The 17,155-nt window shown below is 56.7% G+C and overlaps 1 protein-coding gene across 1 annotated transcript; it reads left to right on the top strand.

Annotated features, from left to right (window-relative positions):
• Window positions 1–574: 574 nt before the first annotated feature.
• Window positions 575–9,141, top strand: AMZ1 (archaelysin family metallopeptidase 1). The gene is made up of 9 exons (XM_045542137.1): window positions 575–1,065; window positions 1,341–1,464; window positions 1,768–1,866; window positions 1,988–2,225; window positions 2,429–2,596; window positions 5,204–5,332; window positions 5,620–5,789; window positions 6,264–6,440; window positions 8,524–9,141. Exons 1-9 carry the CDS (start codon window positions 575–577, stop codon window positions 9,082–9,084), a joined length of 2,157 nt encoding a protein of 718 aa, XP_045398093.1. The 3' UTR covers window positions 9,085–9,141.
• The last annotated feature ends 8,014 nt before the right edge of the window (window positions 9,142–17,155 follow it).

Raw genomic sequence — 17,155 nt, forward strand, 5'->3', positions numbered from 1 at the left:
CAGAGCTGGGTGGGTGAATGGGGGAGAGGACATCGGGGTCCCTGCCCTCTGTGGGGGTCCCATGGAAACACCCTGCTGAGGGGAGAACGCTCCCCACATTCAGTTCTGGATGAAGGACCCAGGCTGCTAGAGAAGGAGAAAGCACAAGAGTGTCCCCCTGACCTCGCTGGGTGGCAGTGCCGGTCCTGGGCGTGGACGATGCATCGTCTCACGCACCGTCCTGTGCGGCTTCTCCTCAGGGACGCGCAGTGACACTCATGCGAGGTCCCAGAGGAAGCCGCCCTTCCTCTGTCACATGAGACGATGGCCCGTGTGTGCCCAGCAGTGAGACAGCATCTCTGTACGTCCCCTGCAGGGTCCTGGCGGGCCTGGAGGGGCCCATGCCTCCCCTCGCTGTCGCTGAGGAGGTGCAGTGCCAGGCAGAGCTGGGCCACACGGGCCCGTGGCCGGGTGCCCCAGGCAGCCACTCTGATCAGCCCGAGGGAAGGTTCCGGAAGAGATTGGGGCCGTCCCCCGGGTGGTCCATGGGCAGCAGCAGGGGCTCCCAGGACTGGCCAGAGCCCGCCCACCCACCATGCTGCAGTGCAGACCGGCCCAGGAGTTCAGCTTCGGCCCCCGGGCCCTGAAGGACGCCCTGGTGTCCACCGACCCGGCCCTGCAGCGGCTCTACGTCTCCGCCTTCTCCCCCGCCGAGAGGCTGTTCCTGTCCGAGGCCTACAACCCCCAGAGGACCCTGTTCCGCACGCTGCTCATCCGCACGGCCTTCGACTGGCTCCTGAGCCACCCCGAGGCCCCCGAGGACTTCCAGACCTTCCACGCCTCCCTGCAGCACAGGAAGCAGAGCCTGGCTCGGAAGCACATTTACCTGCAGCCAATAGGTATGGGGGCACCGGGCCGTCGGGACCCTCCTGGGGGGATCAGGCCCGTAGATAGTACAAGGGGGACCCTCTATGCAGGGGGTGCTCTGTGCAAGGGCCTGCAGGCGGGGAAGAGGGCGCTGGATGTGTTCGGGACTCGGGGCTGGAGCTGGGAGGCCATGGGACCGTTGGACCGTTCCGCATGCAGGTGCTGGCTTGTCCCCGGCCACATCTGCGGAAACCAGTGCTGTGTCGGGCACTGTGCCGTGTGCTTACAGGCTCACTTCCCCTTTGGGGGCTGGGAGTAGGATCAGCCTGTTTTGTAGGGGAGGACGCTGAGGCTGGGAGAGGTCACTGGCAGAGGCAGCACTGGGTGCAGGTCTGCGTGACCCTGAGGCTGTGCTGGGAGACGCGGGGCTGGACACGGTGGGGACCCGAGGGCCCCAGTGTGGTCACCATCCTCCAGAGCTCTTCGTCTGGCAGAGACTGGGAGATGCAGGATGGGCCGAGGGCTGGGGCCCCGTGGGGAAGGGCTCCGCCAGGTGCAGGGAGCAGGAGTGGCTGGGCCGGCCACTGTGCCTATCGGCGTGCCAAGGGCAGGGTGGCAGTGAGTGGTCCAGCAGGAAGGACATACAGGACATGTGACACTTGGCTGGAGAGGGGGAAAGGAAAGGGCTGTTATTAAGCTTGAGACACCGGTGCACCACACCGCTCCCCTGGCGCCACATCTCACAGCGAGCCAGAGAAGGGCAGGACCTTGGCCGGCCTCGCCCCACGCAGGCTTGTCGTCAGCCTCACGGGCCACTCGGCCCCCTTCCTGCCCCTTGGGACAGAATCCCGCAGGGGTCTGCTGGTCTCACTCTCTGTCACCCTGCAGCCAATTTGCCATCTCTGCCGTCTCTGCCTGTAGATTCTGCCTCCTAAATTGCTCTGGAACTGTCCACCTCCCTCCGCCTCCCTGCTGACAGCTCAGAGCTGCGCCCACACGTGGCATCTTGTTGAAACGCAGGTCTGGGCTCCGAGGCCGGCTGTGCGTTCATAAGCGGCTCTAGGCGAGGCCAGTGGTGCTGCAACCACTTCCCCCGGTCTCCTGGCCCCCACCCTTGGTCTGTGTCTGTTTATCCTCCCAGCACATGCTCTGGCGGGTCCCTCCTTGGGTGGCTGCTCCCAGCCCTGAGAGGCCATGCCAGCTGCACCTGCACCTGCACCCCACGTCCTCTCTGCTCCAGCCGGGCTGGTGTTTGCAGCCATTGACTGACCTGCCTGCTCTGCCAGCCTTGCTCACCTGGGTAGCAGTCCCTGCCTTGGGATCATCCGGCCCCGCCGTGGGCCCCTCCGCCCACTCCCTCCCCGAGCACTTGTGCGATTGTGACTAATGTCCTCTCATCTGGGCATTGGCCTTTCTTCCTTTTCTGCCCTTTTGGAAAAGCCATGCTTGCTGTCTGTCTGCCTGGGAGGGCAGGTCCACGTTGGTGTCCTTCAGCCACTGGCCATGCCGGCAGGGGTCCCCTGGGGGTGGGCCCCGGGAGTGTGGGGGCCCAGTGGGGCTGACGGTGCTGCTCTGCCCCCAGATCTGAGCGAGGGGCCGGTGGGGGGCTCCCTGCTGGACAGCCTGCGCAGCTGCACAGAGGCCTTCTTCCTGGGCCTGCGGGTCAAGTGCCTGCCCTCGGTGGCAGCCGCGTCCATCCACTGCTCCTCGCGCCCCAGCCGGGACTCCGACAGGCTCCAGCTCCACACAGGTGAGTGAAGATGGGGCATGGCTCAGGCCAAGGGAGGCCGGGCCCCCACCGCTTAGCAAAAGGCCCTTTCCAGAGCCTGGGGAGGAAAGGAAACTTTTTTTTGGTGGAAAACATCTATTTCCCGGTCTTTTGGAAAGGAGGACTGGAACAAGGAGTTCCTTTCCCACCCAGAAGAGTGTCTGAGACTTGACTAGCATCCACTGGAAAATTCCAGAGCATTCAGGGCAGGTGAAGCAAGCCCTTCTGTAGCCACTCAGCATCTCTTCTGCCTTTTGTCTCTGTAAACCAATTTACGTGTGTCTGGAAGGCCTCTACCCCCAAACTCCTGCCCCTTCCCTGCGGGTTACTGCAGCTACAGAGAGTAAGGCTGGGCTGAGAGGTGTAGATGGATTGAAGGTTCTCAGATGGAAAGGAGACCCAGGCTCAAGTTTAGGGAGGTCCCCAAGAAGGGGCTGGGGCTCTGCCTTTGTGTGGCTGTCATTGGATAGGCAGTGACTGGATAGACATCTTTCATCAGGTCTGGGACATTCTCAGCCATTGCCTCTTTCTTTCAAATATCGCCTCTGCCCCATCCTCTTTCTCCTCTCCTGGGACTCCTATGGGATGTATATTAATCCATCTTACTTTCTTTTCTGTACCTTTTTTTTCCCTCTGTATCTCTGTTTTGCATATTCATGCTTTAGTCTCATTTATTCTCATCCTCTAGTTTACTGATTCTCTCTGTAGCTGTATCTACGGTGCTCTTGAGTTCCTATTTCAGTTGTCATATTTTTAAGTCCCATAGTTTCTAGTGGTTTCTTTTTCAAATTGGCAGTGTCACTTTTTTTATAGTTCCCAATTCCTTGCTAAATTTTTTTAAGTTCAGCATGTATGTCCACAAACATAGTTGCTTAACAGTTTGTGTCTGATGACTCCTCTGGAGTGCCCATGTGGCTGTATTTGTTGTTTCTGCTAATTCTGTCTGTTATCTTGCCTCGTTGTGTGCCTTGTTATTTTTTGTTGTTAGCTGCACATCCTATTGAAAAAATTAGGGTTTAACGTGTAGAAGAATTTGTGGCCTGGGGTGATAATTTTGTTTAGAGGGTATTTTCTTTTTTTTTTTTTTTTTGAGACAGAGTCTCACTTTGTTACCCGGGCTAGAGTGAGTGCCGTGGCATCAGCCTAGCTCACAGCAACCTCAAACTCCTGGGTTCAAGTGATCCTCCTGCCTCAGCCTCCCGAGTAGCTGGGACTACAGGCATGAGCCACCATGCCCGGCTAATTTTTTTGTATATATATTTTTAGTTGGCCAGATAATTTCTTTCTATTTTTTTTTAGTAGAGACGGGGTCTCACTCTTGCTCAGGTTGGTCTCGAACTCCTGACCTCGAGCGATCCACCCGCCTCGGCCTCCCAGAGCTAGGATTACAGGCGTGAGCCACCGCGCCCGGCCTTAGAGGGTATTTTCTTTTCCCTCTGCCAGGCACCTAAGGGCTGACTGTCTGGGACAAAGACATGAAACTTTCATGCCGTCCTCATGACCCTCAGGAATACAGTCCGCATCCCTCCCAGGGTGTGACACTTTGGGGAGGCAGCCAGAGTCAGGGGCATGTCATTAGGGTCACCCAGACCACTCCCCCATCTCAGAAACAGCACAGCGTAATCTCTTGGAGCTCTAATCTCATTAGGTCTCTGATCTACTTACAGTCATGTTTATTGAAGTATAATTTAGACAGTAAAATTCTTCCCTTTAGTGTATAGTTCTTGAGTCTTGACAAATGCATCGGCCACAGAGCCATTGCCATTGTCACATATAGAACAGCTCACCACCCCCACCCAGCTTGCTAGGTTATCCTTTAGTGGAGGTTGGTTTACATTCCCTAGTGTACCGTTATGGGGAGCAGCTGGTGTTAAGTTTTCAGGGTTGACAGTGACTCCCTGGCTGGGTTTGGCTGTCATCCCATGGTGGCACATTCTGTTTCCATGTCCCAGTCTTCAGGTTTGGTCACTCTGAGAACCAGAGGCTCGCTGGGCCACAGCCGACACTTCTGCGGGCTTCCCCCACCCCTGAGGGTCTGGCTGGGGCCCCGGGAGCATGACCTGCCTTGGCTGTAGCCCCCAAACAGCCCAGGACCCCCCCGCCTTACCGAGGGCTAGGCCCCGCTGCCTCGGCCCGCCTCACGCCCTCCCTGCCGTAGGCGGTGCTGTCGCAGGTAGTATCCCTTCTCCCTGACTGGTTCTCCCGAGAGATGCAGGGACGTCATGCCTCTGTCCCTTCCACGCTGAGGACTGTGGTACCTCAGAGACTCCCAGCACCGAGACCCACAGGGGTCTCCCCTGGGCTTTCCACCCCCACTGCTCAGCGAGTAACTGCTAAGCCCACACTTTGGGGGCACGGTTTGGAAAGTTGGTGACCCTGAGAAGTGACCCGTCCTGGCGGCCCAGGCCCATGGCCCTCCCTCCACCTGGCGCAGCTTTGAGTTCTTGGCCTCAGATCAGACGTTACTGGTTCGAGACTGACTTTGGGAAGGGGCTGGTCCCGATGGAGGAGGAGGATGACTGGGAGCCAGGGCTGGAAGCTGGATGTCCCCAGCTGCCTCCTGACTGTCCCCTGGCCCTTTCCCCTCAGACGGCATCCTGTCCTTCTTGAAGAACAATAAGCCGGGTGACGCGCTGTGCGTGCTGGGCCTCACGCTGTCCGACCTGTACCCCGGAGAGACCTGGAGCTACACCTTCGGCAAGTTCCTTCCAGGGCACGGTGAGCCTCCTGCCTGGGAGGGAGGCTGGCGTGGCTCCTCAGCCTCTGCGGCCCCCACGGGACAGGGCACCCTCCCGGGGAAGGGTACGTGTGTCTGGAAACAGCCGCGGGCCATGCCTCAGGCCTGCCCTCTGCCCCAGGCCTGCCCTCATGTGGACAGGCTGGCAGGGCAGGGCCTTGCAGGTCCTCAGGCTGTGGCCGGGTGGCAGGAGAGGAGGCGGGTTTGGCGGTGGGCTCCCCAGAGCCAAGGCTGCCCCCTGAGCCCCCTTGTCTCTGCTTCTCCCCAGAAGTGGGCGTCTGCAGCTTTGCCCGGTTCTCGGGGGGATTCCTGCAGTCGGGGCCCAGCGCCCCTGACCGGGCCCTGGTGGAGGCGGCAGCAGATGGCCCTGAGACCCCCCTGCAGGACAGGGGATGGACCCTGTGCTTCAGTGCCCTGGGGATGGTCCAGTGCTGCAAGGTGGGCTCAGTAGCTGGGGGCTGAGGGGATTGCCCAGGGGCCCGGGAAGATGGCACAGGGGCGGGGGGAAGGGCTGGGAAGGACTCGTGTGGACGCTGGTTGAGCGTGCCTGTGTCTGGCCACTTGCACCGTCCAGTCCTCACTGTGAAGACGACGATCCCCTAATGTCACAGAATGAGGAACCAGGGCTCACAGATGCCATGTGTTTTGCCCACGGCCACACAGCTGTGAAGTGACAGAGTTGGGATTAGAACCCGAGTCTGTCTGGCTTCCCTAGAGCTGACCACACCAGTTTGCCTTTTTCCCTGTGGCCCTACATGGGCCCCTGGGTGAGGCTGGGCCAGAGCCGCCAGCGGTGCCCCACGCAGCCTGGGGCAGGGGCAGTGGGGGCGCTTGGGCATCAGGCTCCTGAGGCTCCCCAGGGCTTGGGCTTGGGCTGCAAGGCAAGAGTGGTGGTGACTTCCCCCCTCCCAGGTCACATGCCATGAGCTCTGCCACCTCCTCGGTCTGGGGAACTGCCGCTGGCTCCGCTGCCTCATGCAGGGCGCGCTCAGCCTGGATGAGGTGCTGCGGCGGCCCCTGGACCTCTGCCCCATCTGCCTGCGGAAGCTGCAGCACGTCCTGGGCTTCAGGCTCCTCCAGAGGTACAAGGTGAGTGCGCCGTCCACTGCGGCAGCTGGGAGCATAAGCCCACGAGCGCCACCTGGAGACCACCAGGCGGAAGGACAGTCCCAGGGCAAGGGGCTCATCCTCATTGCTGGAGAGGATTTGTTTGCAAACCCAGAAACTCTTGAGTTCAGAGTGCAAAGGCCATTGGTGTTTATTTTTCTTTAAATCTACCTTTGGATGAAAACAAGTTAGTTAAAAGTTTTCATTGAATGAAGGCATGAGAGCTATCAATGAAATAGCTTCAGCTTAATTTTAAAACTGAAAGTTTTAAAGGAACCTCATTTTTTTGTCTTTTTTTTGAGACAGAGTCTCACTCTGGTGCCAGGGCTAGAGTGAGTGCCATGGCATCAGCCTAGTTCACAGCAACCTCAGACTCCTGGGCTAAAGTGATCCTACTGCCTCAGCCTCCCGAGCTGGGACTACAGGCATGTGCCACCATGCCTGGCTAATTTTTTCTATATATATTTTTAGTTGGCCAGATAATTTCTTTCTATTTTTTAGTAGAGACGGGGTCTCGCTTTTGGTCAGGCTGGTCTTGAACTCCTGACCTCGAGCGATCCGCCTGCCTCGGCCTCCCAGAGTGCTAGGATTACAGGTGTGAGCCACCGCGCCCGGACTGCGCCCGGCCTAAAGGAACCTCATTGTGTGCAGTTCTGGGCAGCCCCTGCCGCCTCCTCTTTGAGGCTGGACAGCAGAGCGGCTGGTTTCTGGGGTAAGACATGGGTGTGGCTCCCAGGCCAGCTGGTCGGAGGGCTGGGCCCTGCTTTCCTTCCCGCCTCCGGGCCAGAGCGTCTACACTTGGCACAGGCTCTCACAGGTCTGGCCCCCCCAGCTGAGGACCCTGAAATGGAGGCCAGGTTACAGAGCTGCCCCGTGTGGATCTTCTCTGAATGACCCTGGGGGTAAGGAGAAAACCAGTGACGTACCGGGGAGATGACCCCCCTAGTTGGAAGGCCAGAGGCAGCCTGGGCTGGGGTGTGGAGCACATGTCTCCGGGGCTCATCTGCCAGGCAGGGAGTGGGGCCTTCCTCACCCACAAAGGCCCCCCTGCCTGCCATTACCCTCGTGCCCGGTCAAGGGCAGCTCTTACTATCTGCACGAGGCTGTGTAGACGGCTTGGTCTGCAAAAGGGGTTGAGATTTCTCTTTTTGTCCTTCCCATGGGGTCTTGTTCAACCGTCCGACATGAGCTGTTTTAACTTTCCTGTGCCCCCTTGCACACCCCAGCCAGGACTGTGCCTTCCCCAGACTCCTAACCTGGTGCCCAGTCCCTGGATCCATCCTGGATCTGAGGGGGAGGCGGCTCCTCCTCCTCGAGTGCCATCTTATGTGGCCACGCAGGGCTCTTTCGGGAGGAGAGCTGGGACGAGGCACGCCAGGGTGGCCAAGCCCATCCGAAAGGAGGGTTCTGGAGACCCAAGAGTGTCCTGGGCCTTCCTGGCTGTTGTGGGAGGTGCAGATGTGGGGGCACCTGCTGTCCCTGGCTGCTGGGCCAGCCCGAGGACTCTGGTAGGCGCTGGACAACTGACAGAGGGCCTGGCCAGAAAAGGTCTCTGTCGCCGTTTACAGCAGTCAGTGATGTGTCCTCTCAGAGCGAGTCCTGTCTGAGGTGTCCACCACCTGTCACTGAGCACCCAGCGGGGAGGAGGTGTGTGGTGGCCATGGTCACGCAGCACGTCCACCACACAGATCCAGGAGATGAGAGTAACCTTAAAGCAGAATAAAAGGCAGAAAATATCTAGAAAGTAAGGAGTTTTGAGCACCTTTGCTTTAGATATTTTCAATTATGAGCTTTATACAATTTAAGTTTGAATGGTGGCTAGGTTAACAACTAGCTTTTGAAGTTCCTAAAAGGTGAACAGGGGCTCCTGGGAGCGGGTACACCGGGCTCCGGCACAGCCCGGGCCCCAGTCCCCAGAGGCCGCTGGCCGGAAGAGCCCTCACACCAATACCCGGACACAGGCTCCTGGGTGGCTGACAACCGTGGGTCCCCTTCGGGAAGGAGCTGGGTTTCCTGGCAGCTCCCTCACTAGACAAGTAACTCAGCCTGTGTTTCTCCCTCTTAGAGACTCCATGCCTGGACTCGGCTGGTGGCAGGGACGTGGCCCAGCCAGGAGGCGGGGGAGCCGTCTGTGTCGGAGGACACCCTGCCCGTCAGTGCCGACTCAGGCATGTGCTGCGAGAGCGACTCGGAGCCCGGCAGCAGCCTGTCGGAGCCCCTCACGCCCGACGCCTGCAGCCATGTCTGCTCCCTGGGGCCGGAGCTGGAGCCCGAGGATGGGCTGAGCTCCCTGGTGGCCTCCGAGGCTTCACTGCCGCTCGGGGACTCTGCAGAAGCCATCAAGGAGCATGAAGGGTGGCTGGCCACATGCATCCAGGCCCTGGAGAGGGAAGGGGCTGAGGAGGAACTGGCGCGGGTGGACCAAGCCGTGGATGCCCTTGACCGGTGGGAGATGTTCACAGGGCGGCTCCCAGCCACCAGGCAGGACCTGCCCCGGGGCCGAGACAGCGTGGGGCTGCGCAGGGTGCTGGGGGGCACGTTCTCCTCCCTGAGGAGGAGGCTGAGTGCTCGCAAACTCTCCAGGGCGGAGTCGTCCCCCTGTCGCCGGGAGGGAGAGGAGGACTAGCATAGCATGGGCTGTCCCGTGGCTGTCTCGGTCCAGGTTCCGAGGGTGCTGCGGACACACCGGGGATTAAGAGGAAAGGTCCTCTCAAGGAGCTGCAGCAGATCTGTCTTCAGACGGCTCTTTCAGCCTGTGTCCCACCCGCAGCCCCCTGCCAGTGCCTGTCATTGAGCATTTGGACGTGGCCGTGAGTGAATGGAGCCTCCTTGCCTGCCGCCAGGGCAGGAGCGTGCAGGGTGCTCCCTCCCTCCTTCCGGGGGGCGAGGTTGGGCCTGCTGAGTCTGTTCCCTTCTTTATAGCGGGAGTGGCTGTCCCAGCCGCTGGCACGGGGGTGGCCTGGGGGCAAGCGGACTCTGCTATTGCCACCCCGGCTGCAAGGCTGGTACGGGTTGGTCTCCACTCAACGGGGATGTGACAAGGTTTTGCTTCTCTCTAAAGTGTCAAACACACCCCCACCCAGGGCCACTTTCTGTAGCACTAACGGCTCTGGTCCATGCGTTCTCTGTGAAAGTTCTGGAGAATTTGCTCACTGAGCTTCGCCTTCTGACAAATGCTGCAGGAAAGGCGGGTGTCTAACTCGCAGCCTTGCGGTGTATGTGACACAGGGGCCACCTTATTCCCAGGCTGCTGTTGCCACTCGTAGCAGCGAAGCTAAACAGCAGGGTGTTCTCGGGACAGTTTCCTGACAAAGGCGGCTGGTCACAGTGCTGCTCAGATGATCCGTGTCTTTACCAGCTTTGTCTCGTTCTGTCACCGGCTGAGAGAGGGTTGTTGAGATATCTGACCATGGCTGTGGAATTGTCTGTTTCCCTTTAATTTTGACCAACTTTGCTTCATGTATTTCAAAGCTCCTTCATATCATACACATATGTTTCCTGGTGAATCGACCTGTTTATCAGCGTGAAATGTCCCTGGCAGCCTGCAGTGCGAGAGTCCTAGGGAGAGAAACTTCTAGCTCTGAGGGCAGAAGCCCTTCAGAGTGGGGGGGAGGGCACCACGGCTCTTTCCCCCTTGGGGAAAGGGCAAGAACTGGGCAGTTTGTAGGTTTTGTGGGTGGGTAGCTTATACGGTTTGGGGGGCCTTCTGAGAAAAACAATCTAAAATACAAATTTAAAAGGGCTCCAGTCCTAGAAAATGCAAAGGGATGAATACACGCTGGATTTTAAAAAAGGTCTCGCTCCGTCACTCAGGCTGGAGCGCAGTGGTGCGATCACAACGCACGCACAGCAGCCTTGAACTCCTGGGCTCAAGCGATTCTCCTGCCTCAGCCTCCCAAAGCGCTGGGATTACAAGTGTGAGCCACTGTGGCCGGCCCTTACTGAACTTAGAGAAGCAAAGACGCAGCTCAGAAATAGTACTGTACCTCTTCAGTGCCCCGTTCTCTTGCCTGGGACCTGGGAGGTGACTGTGATGGAAGGCGGAGGAGAAGAGCCAGGCCTTTCCGAGAGTGACGGTGGAAGGTGCCAGTAGACTGCAATATAGTAACAGAAGATGAAGGCCGATGCTGGTGTCTATTATTGCAAACGGGCCCCCCAAAACTTGGTGGCTTAAAGCCACAATAATCTGTTTAGCTTATGGATCTGTAATTTGGGCAAAGCCTGGTGGGGAAGGTTTGCCCTGGGCCTCAGCAGGAGGGTCTGCCTCGATGACAGTTCGCTCTCGTGGCTGCTGGTGGAAGTTGGCCAGGGGCTCAGCCAGGGCCTCAGGCCTCAGTTCCTGCCCACTCGAGCCCCTCCATGGGGCCTGGGCTTCCTCACAATATGGTGGCTGCCGTCCCAAGGCGGGCACCCCGAGCGTCAGAGGGAAGCTCTGGGGCCTTTTATAACTCGGCCTCAGAAGTTGTAGAGCATCACTTCTGTCAAGCTCTATCACAGTGGTCACAAAAGGCCACCCAGGTTCATGGTGGGGAGGGACACAGAGATTCCATCTCAGAATGGGGACTTGGCAAGAACATGTTCTGGAAGAGAATGAGGAAAATACTGTTGTGGCCATTTATGAAAAATCTGCCCCAGTGTTTGCTGCTTGGATTTGGCTCCCACACCTGCTACATAAACTTACCTGTCTTCCAATTTCCTTCTGTCTTCTGCAGCATGTTAATCACCGAATGCCATAAGATTAAACAGAGGTAACCACAACCTGAACAGCCTGGCTCGGCCTGAGGGTGGTGGCTCATCCGGGTCCCGCACAGGCCAGGGGGTTGTTATTATCCTTAGCACCATCTCGCTGTGCCATGGCCTCTGGCTCCCAACTGTGATGAGTGCCCCCAAAAAGCATTTTGAAGTGAGAGGGAACAAACCACTAAAAATAGAAATTTTATCCACAGCCTTTACCAGTTGCAGATGGGAGTGAAATTTTTTAGGATAGCTGCTGGGAGGCACATTTTAAAAATAAAACTTTTAGGAACTGAGATCAAAGTTTCCTTTCTCTGCTCAGATCTTAGCCCCAGGTCCTGTCCATGAGGAAGGGGAAGAGTAATGTGGGACAGTCACCGAGGGAGACGGCTATGGTGGGGGTGGGGAAGGATAACGAGTGCTAGCTCCTCGTGACATCACGGTACGGGGGTCTCTACACTGAGCTGAGACGGGGCATAGCTGAACACTGTAAGACTTGAACTGGGCTAGCGATAATGGTTTCCAAAAAACAAGAAGCCTTTTTTCTTTTTAATTTTAAAAAATGTGCAAAGTCAACTTACTTCTTATCTCCTTGTCTGTCAAAAGTCCAAGGTTTGGCCAGGCGCAGTGGCTCATGCCTGTAATCTTAGCATTCTGGAAGGCCGAGGCGGGCAGCTCGTTTGAGCTCAGGAGTTCGAGACCAGCCTGAGCAAGAGCCAGACCCCATCTCTACTAAAATAAAAAAAAAAAAAGAAATAGAAATTAGCTGGACAACTAAAAATATACAGAAAAAATTAGCCGGGCATGGTGGTACATGCCTGTAGTCCCAGCTACTCGGGAGGCTGAGGCAGGAGGATTGCTTGAGCCCAGGAGTTTGAGGTTGCTGTGAGCTGGGCTGACGCCATGGCACTGTAGCCAGGGTGACAGAGCGGGACCCTGCCTCAAAAAAAAAAAAAAAAAAAAAAAAACCACAAAAGTCTGAGGTTCATGAGGACAGGTCTTCTCGCTGGACGATGGCCCCTCTTCTGAGAATCTCACACATCTCAGTAGGTCAAGTCAGAGGAGCTCGAATGGAGCTAAAAATATTTTAGGGTCATGACGTCTATCATCTGCACAATTGCTAGTGCATGAGATGGGGCTAGGGAAGATGCCACGCGCCTTTTAAAGTAGCTGCCACACTCGCCTGTCATAGCCACAGTCTGAGGAGGGACTGAGATGCAGAGCCCCCAAAGCCCTGACACCCCTCTCCTGGCCCCCCATTCATACCCCTCCTCCTCCCTAAAGCGCAAAGCCCTCAGACTCCTGCCGCAGTGTGAGCCGACAGGACAGGAAGGTGATGCAGCTCTACCCCACCCGTTTCAGGAGGGAGAGATGTGGGCCTGTTAATGCCACCCCACGGGACATCTAAGTCAGACCCTCCCTGATGACACAACCCTCCAAAGGGCTTAAAAAAAATAAACATGCAATGGCTTAGTCAAGCAGCTAATGGTCAAGCTAAGAGTCCAAATTTAGATCCCACCAAGTTCAAAGGGGATGCTAGAACACTCCAGGGACACACCCACACATAGAAGTTCTACGTGTGGTGCCAAGAGGATCTGCTATCCAGAGCCAATGGGCAGGGGCACCCGGGCCTCAGAGGGAGGGACTGGCTGCTGTCCCCGAACCCACTCAGGAAAGAGAGGCAAAGCTTCCCTCACAATAAACTCCACCTCCTAATGAGTCCCTCCTATGTACCATCCACCATCCTCGACTGTCCAAATAGCCATGCAAGACAGATGTCATCGTGCCCCTGTTGTGGCTGCAGACGCTGAGACCCAGGCAGGTTTGGTCACATGCCCGAGCCTCGGTCAAGGTGGAGCTGAAATTCAGACATCGTCTGCTCTCACTCGAGCCCTCTGTGTTCCTCCCTGGCTCTGTGACTTTCTCAGGGAAGGTGCCAGGATCTTGAAGGCCTGCACCCCGACTCACGCCTGCCCCGCGGTGTCTGATGACCAGGAAGCGTTCTGGCCGCTGCAGCACTTTTGGGCTCTCCAAGGAGAGACCTGGGTGGGTGGCCGGTGCTCTTGGGTGCAGATGCCAACTAAAACAAACCTGGCGTTGCTGGGGCTTCACTGGTTTGTTTGCGTAAGAAGGGTGAGTCCCCAACAGGAATATTTTTATCCTCGTGAAGACGGGAGAACCAGGGCTTCAGGAGGAGGCTCGCAGACCTGCCCTGAGCCCTGCCTGTGCTATGAGGGGACACAGGCCATCCTTCTGTGCCCACTGGAGCGAGGGCCACAGAACTCCTGAAGCCCAGCGCCTTCCGGGGCAGGCCGGGGGGGGCAGCTCAGCCCAGATCCGGGCGCCTGGCGCTCTCCCCGTGGCTGCGTGTCAGGCTGGTCGGTCTGATCCCTGTGGGGCCAACTACATGCAGAGGAGCCCAGTTTCAAAGAAACCCAAGGAAATAGCAGATTTATGGCCCTTAGAACAACAGGCTGCCAAAGATAAACACTGCCGAGTAACCTAGGAAGTATCTCCCGCTTTACTGTAAAGAACTGTGGCTTGTGAAAGCTGTTCCAATAAATGCAAATAACTGGTGGAAACGGCTAACAAAGTCTTTCCTTTTCCAACATTATACAGCATCACCTTGATTAATGAGAACCCGAAATAACTGAGGTTTATTTTTGAACTCAGCTTCTTGGGTAAAGAGGCAAATGAAAACAAGCTCATGTCAGGGGTTTATTTTAAAACAGCAATTTCCAAGAAACGTCCTGGGGTCACCACGCGTTCAGTCCAGCTCTCCCCCTGCCGTGTTCCCCGTGAAGAACGGGGACCATCCAAGGTGTGAGCCGCGTCACTGAACGCAACCGCCCCTGGTCCCGAGGGCCGCACGGGGACCACTCCCACCAGGTGCTGACTGCAGCTCCTGTCCAATCTCGCACCCTGACACGACCCCACGTGCTCACAAAATTAACCAGCAACTAAATTAACCAGAAACTAAATCAACCAGGTGCCACGAGCGAGGCCACTCCAAATGCCCACCACCCGGGCACTGTCACGAACATGCTTTTGTTGCATGGAAACTGGGCCAGGCCCGGCGTCACTGGCTCCACCAAACTCCCCCATCCTGTCCCTGCGACACTGGCTACTGCGGCCCCTCTGCATCCGCCTCTCTCCCTCTGCATCCGCCTCTCTCGGGTGGGTGCTTCGCCCTCCACGGTCGCCTGCTGTTCTTTATGCCTTTTAGCACATGCATGTGTCTGTAAGGGGCCTCCCCCATCAGTCTGTGGCCAGCGGGAAGGAATGAGGACGTCGTGTTTTGTTCATCCCCGACTCACCTGTCACAAGGACAAAGGTGGCTGAGCACAGTGAAGGCTCCCGGGGCAGCGTCTGGTCAGGCTGAAGCGGACTCCCCTCCTCAGTCAGGCTTTCAGTGACAAAAGGCAATTTACTCTTCACTGTTGCTTCCAACACCTGTCTAAAGTAAGGGCTCAATTTCAAATGCAGCAGAACTGTCCATCGTTAGTGGGCCGGCCTCTTTCATCCTGAGAGACTGTGCTAGCCGGTCGGGGACAGCTGGGCAGGCTGTGCAGGGCTGAGCTGCCACCCAGCTCCCGGGGGTCGCTCTCCCTGTGTTATGCCCAACCACAGTCATACCTGGGAGCAGCTCGGCCTCAGTGACAGGCCTGTCACCCTCCTTCCCTTAGAGGCGGCGGCACAGGAATCGGGGGACGGAGCTGCTTGGCCAGAGGCTCCGGGAAGGAGGCAAGGAGGTCTGTGCAGAGAATGCACCGGGCAGGGGTGCAGAGTGTACAAGTAGGAAGTGGGAAGGGACAAACATGCAAAGGCGACCGGGCCGCCTTCCACCCACGCCCCTTTGGATGGCAGGTCCCATGGGCATCCTGTGAGGGTTAGTGAGGGCAGGGCCCCTTTCCTGGATGGGCAGGGCAGGGGCAGCAGCTGTGCTGGGTGCCCCCCAATGCCTCTGACGGGACAACTGTGGCCCAGCTGCCCCTCACCTCCTCCAACAGAGCCGAGGCCCGTGGGGCCCTGGGTGGGAGGCACCGACCAGGACATGGGACGTCTCCTCTCCATCCTTGCCGCTCTTCCAACCTGTGTCACCTGGAAGCAGTTGTTTTACGTGGAGCTCCGGATGGCACAACCCAACGTTTGTCCTGGACTCCAAGCAGGAGCTATCCCTAAAAGAGGCAAGGAGAGCCCCCCGGGTGGACCCCCTTCTCTGCCCTGGTGGCAGAGCCCAGAGCCCAGGTCCCCGAAGCATTAGCCCCACAACAGGCCTCCCCTGAGGTTAACAACTCTGCCCTAGTCAAGTGAGCTTTAATCACGTGATTGTACGGCACTGTTCTTATTCTTAAAAGCCCAGTCCAAGTGGAAATACACCTAAATGTAGGTGTCTCAGCCCTGAGACTACAGATGACTTTGATACACAGAATAAATTCTGTGTTATTCAGATTTCCTATAATGCTTACCTATTACATTTTCATTCTCAAAATTAATGCTATATAAACCCAAATTAAGGAAAGTCTTTTTTTTTTTTTTTTTTTTTTGGAGACAGTCTTGCTCTGTTGCCTGGGATAGAGTGCCGTGGCATCAACCTAGCTCACAGCAACCTCAAACTCCTGGGCTCAAGCAATTCTTCTGCCTCAGCCTCCCGAGTAGCTGGGACTACAGGCATGTGCCACCATGCCCAGCTAATTTTTTCTATATATTTTCAGTTGTCCAGCTAATTTCTATTTTTTTAAGTAGAAATGAGGGGGGTCTCGTTCTTACTCAGGCTGGTCTCGAACTCCTGACCTTGAGCTATCCTCCTGCCTCAGCCTCCCAGAGTGCTAGGATTACAGGCGTGAGCCACCGCACCTGGCCTGGAAAAAGTCTTAAAGAGATGAAATCCTAGAATTCTAAGTGAAAACAGTATTTATCGTTTGCATTTAATAAGCAACTCCTTCCTGATTAGTAGCTGTACGACTGCCATTTGTTGTGTCAGTTTTTCGTGTGAGAAACAGCTTCTGGAGACGGAAGGTTCTCTCCTCTGCGCCTCTGCTGCAGCGGACAGGTGTCATCTATCCACGCGTACGTCGCTCAGGGACACTCACTGGACACCTCCTACGCTCCACTGCTCTGCTGGAGGTGTCTACAAACCTCATCCATCAAACTGCGCTACTTCCTAAATGTTCACTCCCCGTTCCACGTTTCCCAGGGTCGGGGCTGATGCTTTTGATGTGCAGCAAAACACAAAAAGGCAAGGCTAGTGCTTGCTTGTCTAGGGGGTGTCATTATTTCTACTTACAGCATTTTTCTCCTTTTGCTCTGTGGGTGCAGCGTTGCCGCTGGCTGCTTGCGTGCGTCTCCCCTGTACCGACAGGCCCGTGCTTGTGTTGGTTCTTAGTTTACAGAACGAACTGACTCCAGCTGCATAAACGCTGGACAGCAGAGAGTCCCACCACGGGTGTGAGGACCACGAACCGAGAGGCCAACACCAGGAGTGCAGAGGCAGGGGAGGCAGAGCCGAGGGGACAGGAAAGGGTCTAAGGCCCAGAGCCACGCACTGCGATGCCACTTACCTCGTGTTCCTGCCTGGTGGCCGAACCTGACCCACATACTCTGCACACAGGGAGGGAGGCCAGCAGGGAGCTCTCTGTGTCTGGAAAGGCGGCTGCCCTAAAGGTGTTATTTCACCCAGGAAGCCCGAGCGTGCGACACGCAGGCCAGGATCCAGTTACGATATTCTTCATTCAGAGGTGGCAGGTGGGTGGCCACGCTCAGAGGCTTTGACACACACCGCGCGGGGGCTGGCACTTTGACAGGACACAACACACGGGGAAGATGGACGTGATTGAAGGCAAATTTTAATAGATTTATAAAAATCATATATACAAAACATGTTAAACTAACCACCGTGGCTGTAACATACATTCTGTACACTTTTGTCATGTATTTTAACCTAGTACACGGTATTCATAAAC

The sequence above is a fragment of the Lemur catta genome, chromosome 2 (genome assembly GCF_020740605.2).
Source record: "Lemur catta isolate mLemCat1 chromosome 2, mLemCat1.pri, whole genome shotgun sequence".
In the NCBI taxonomy this organism is placed as follows: Eukaryota; Metazoa; Chordata; class Mammalia; order Primates; family Lemuridae; genus Lemur; species Lemur catta.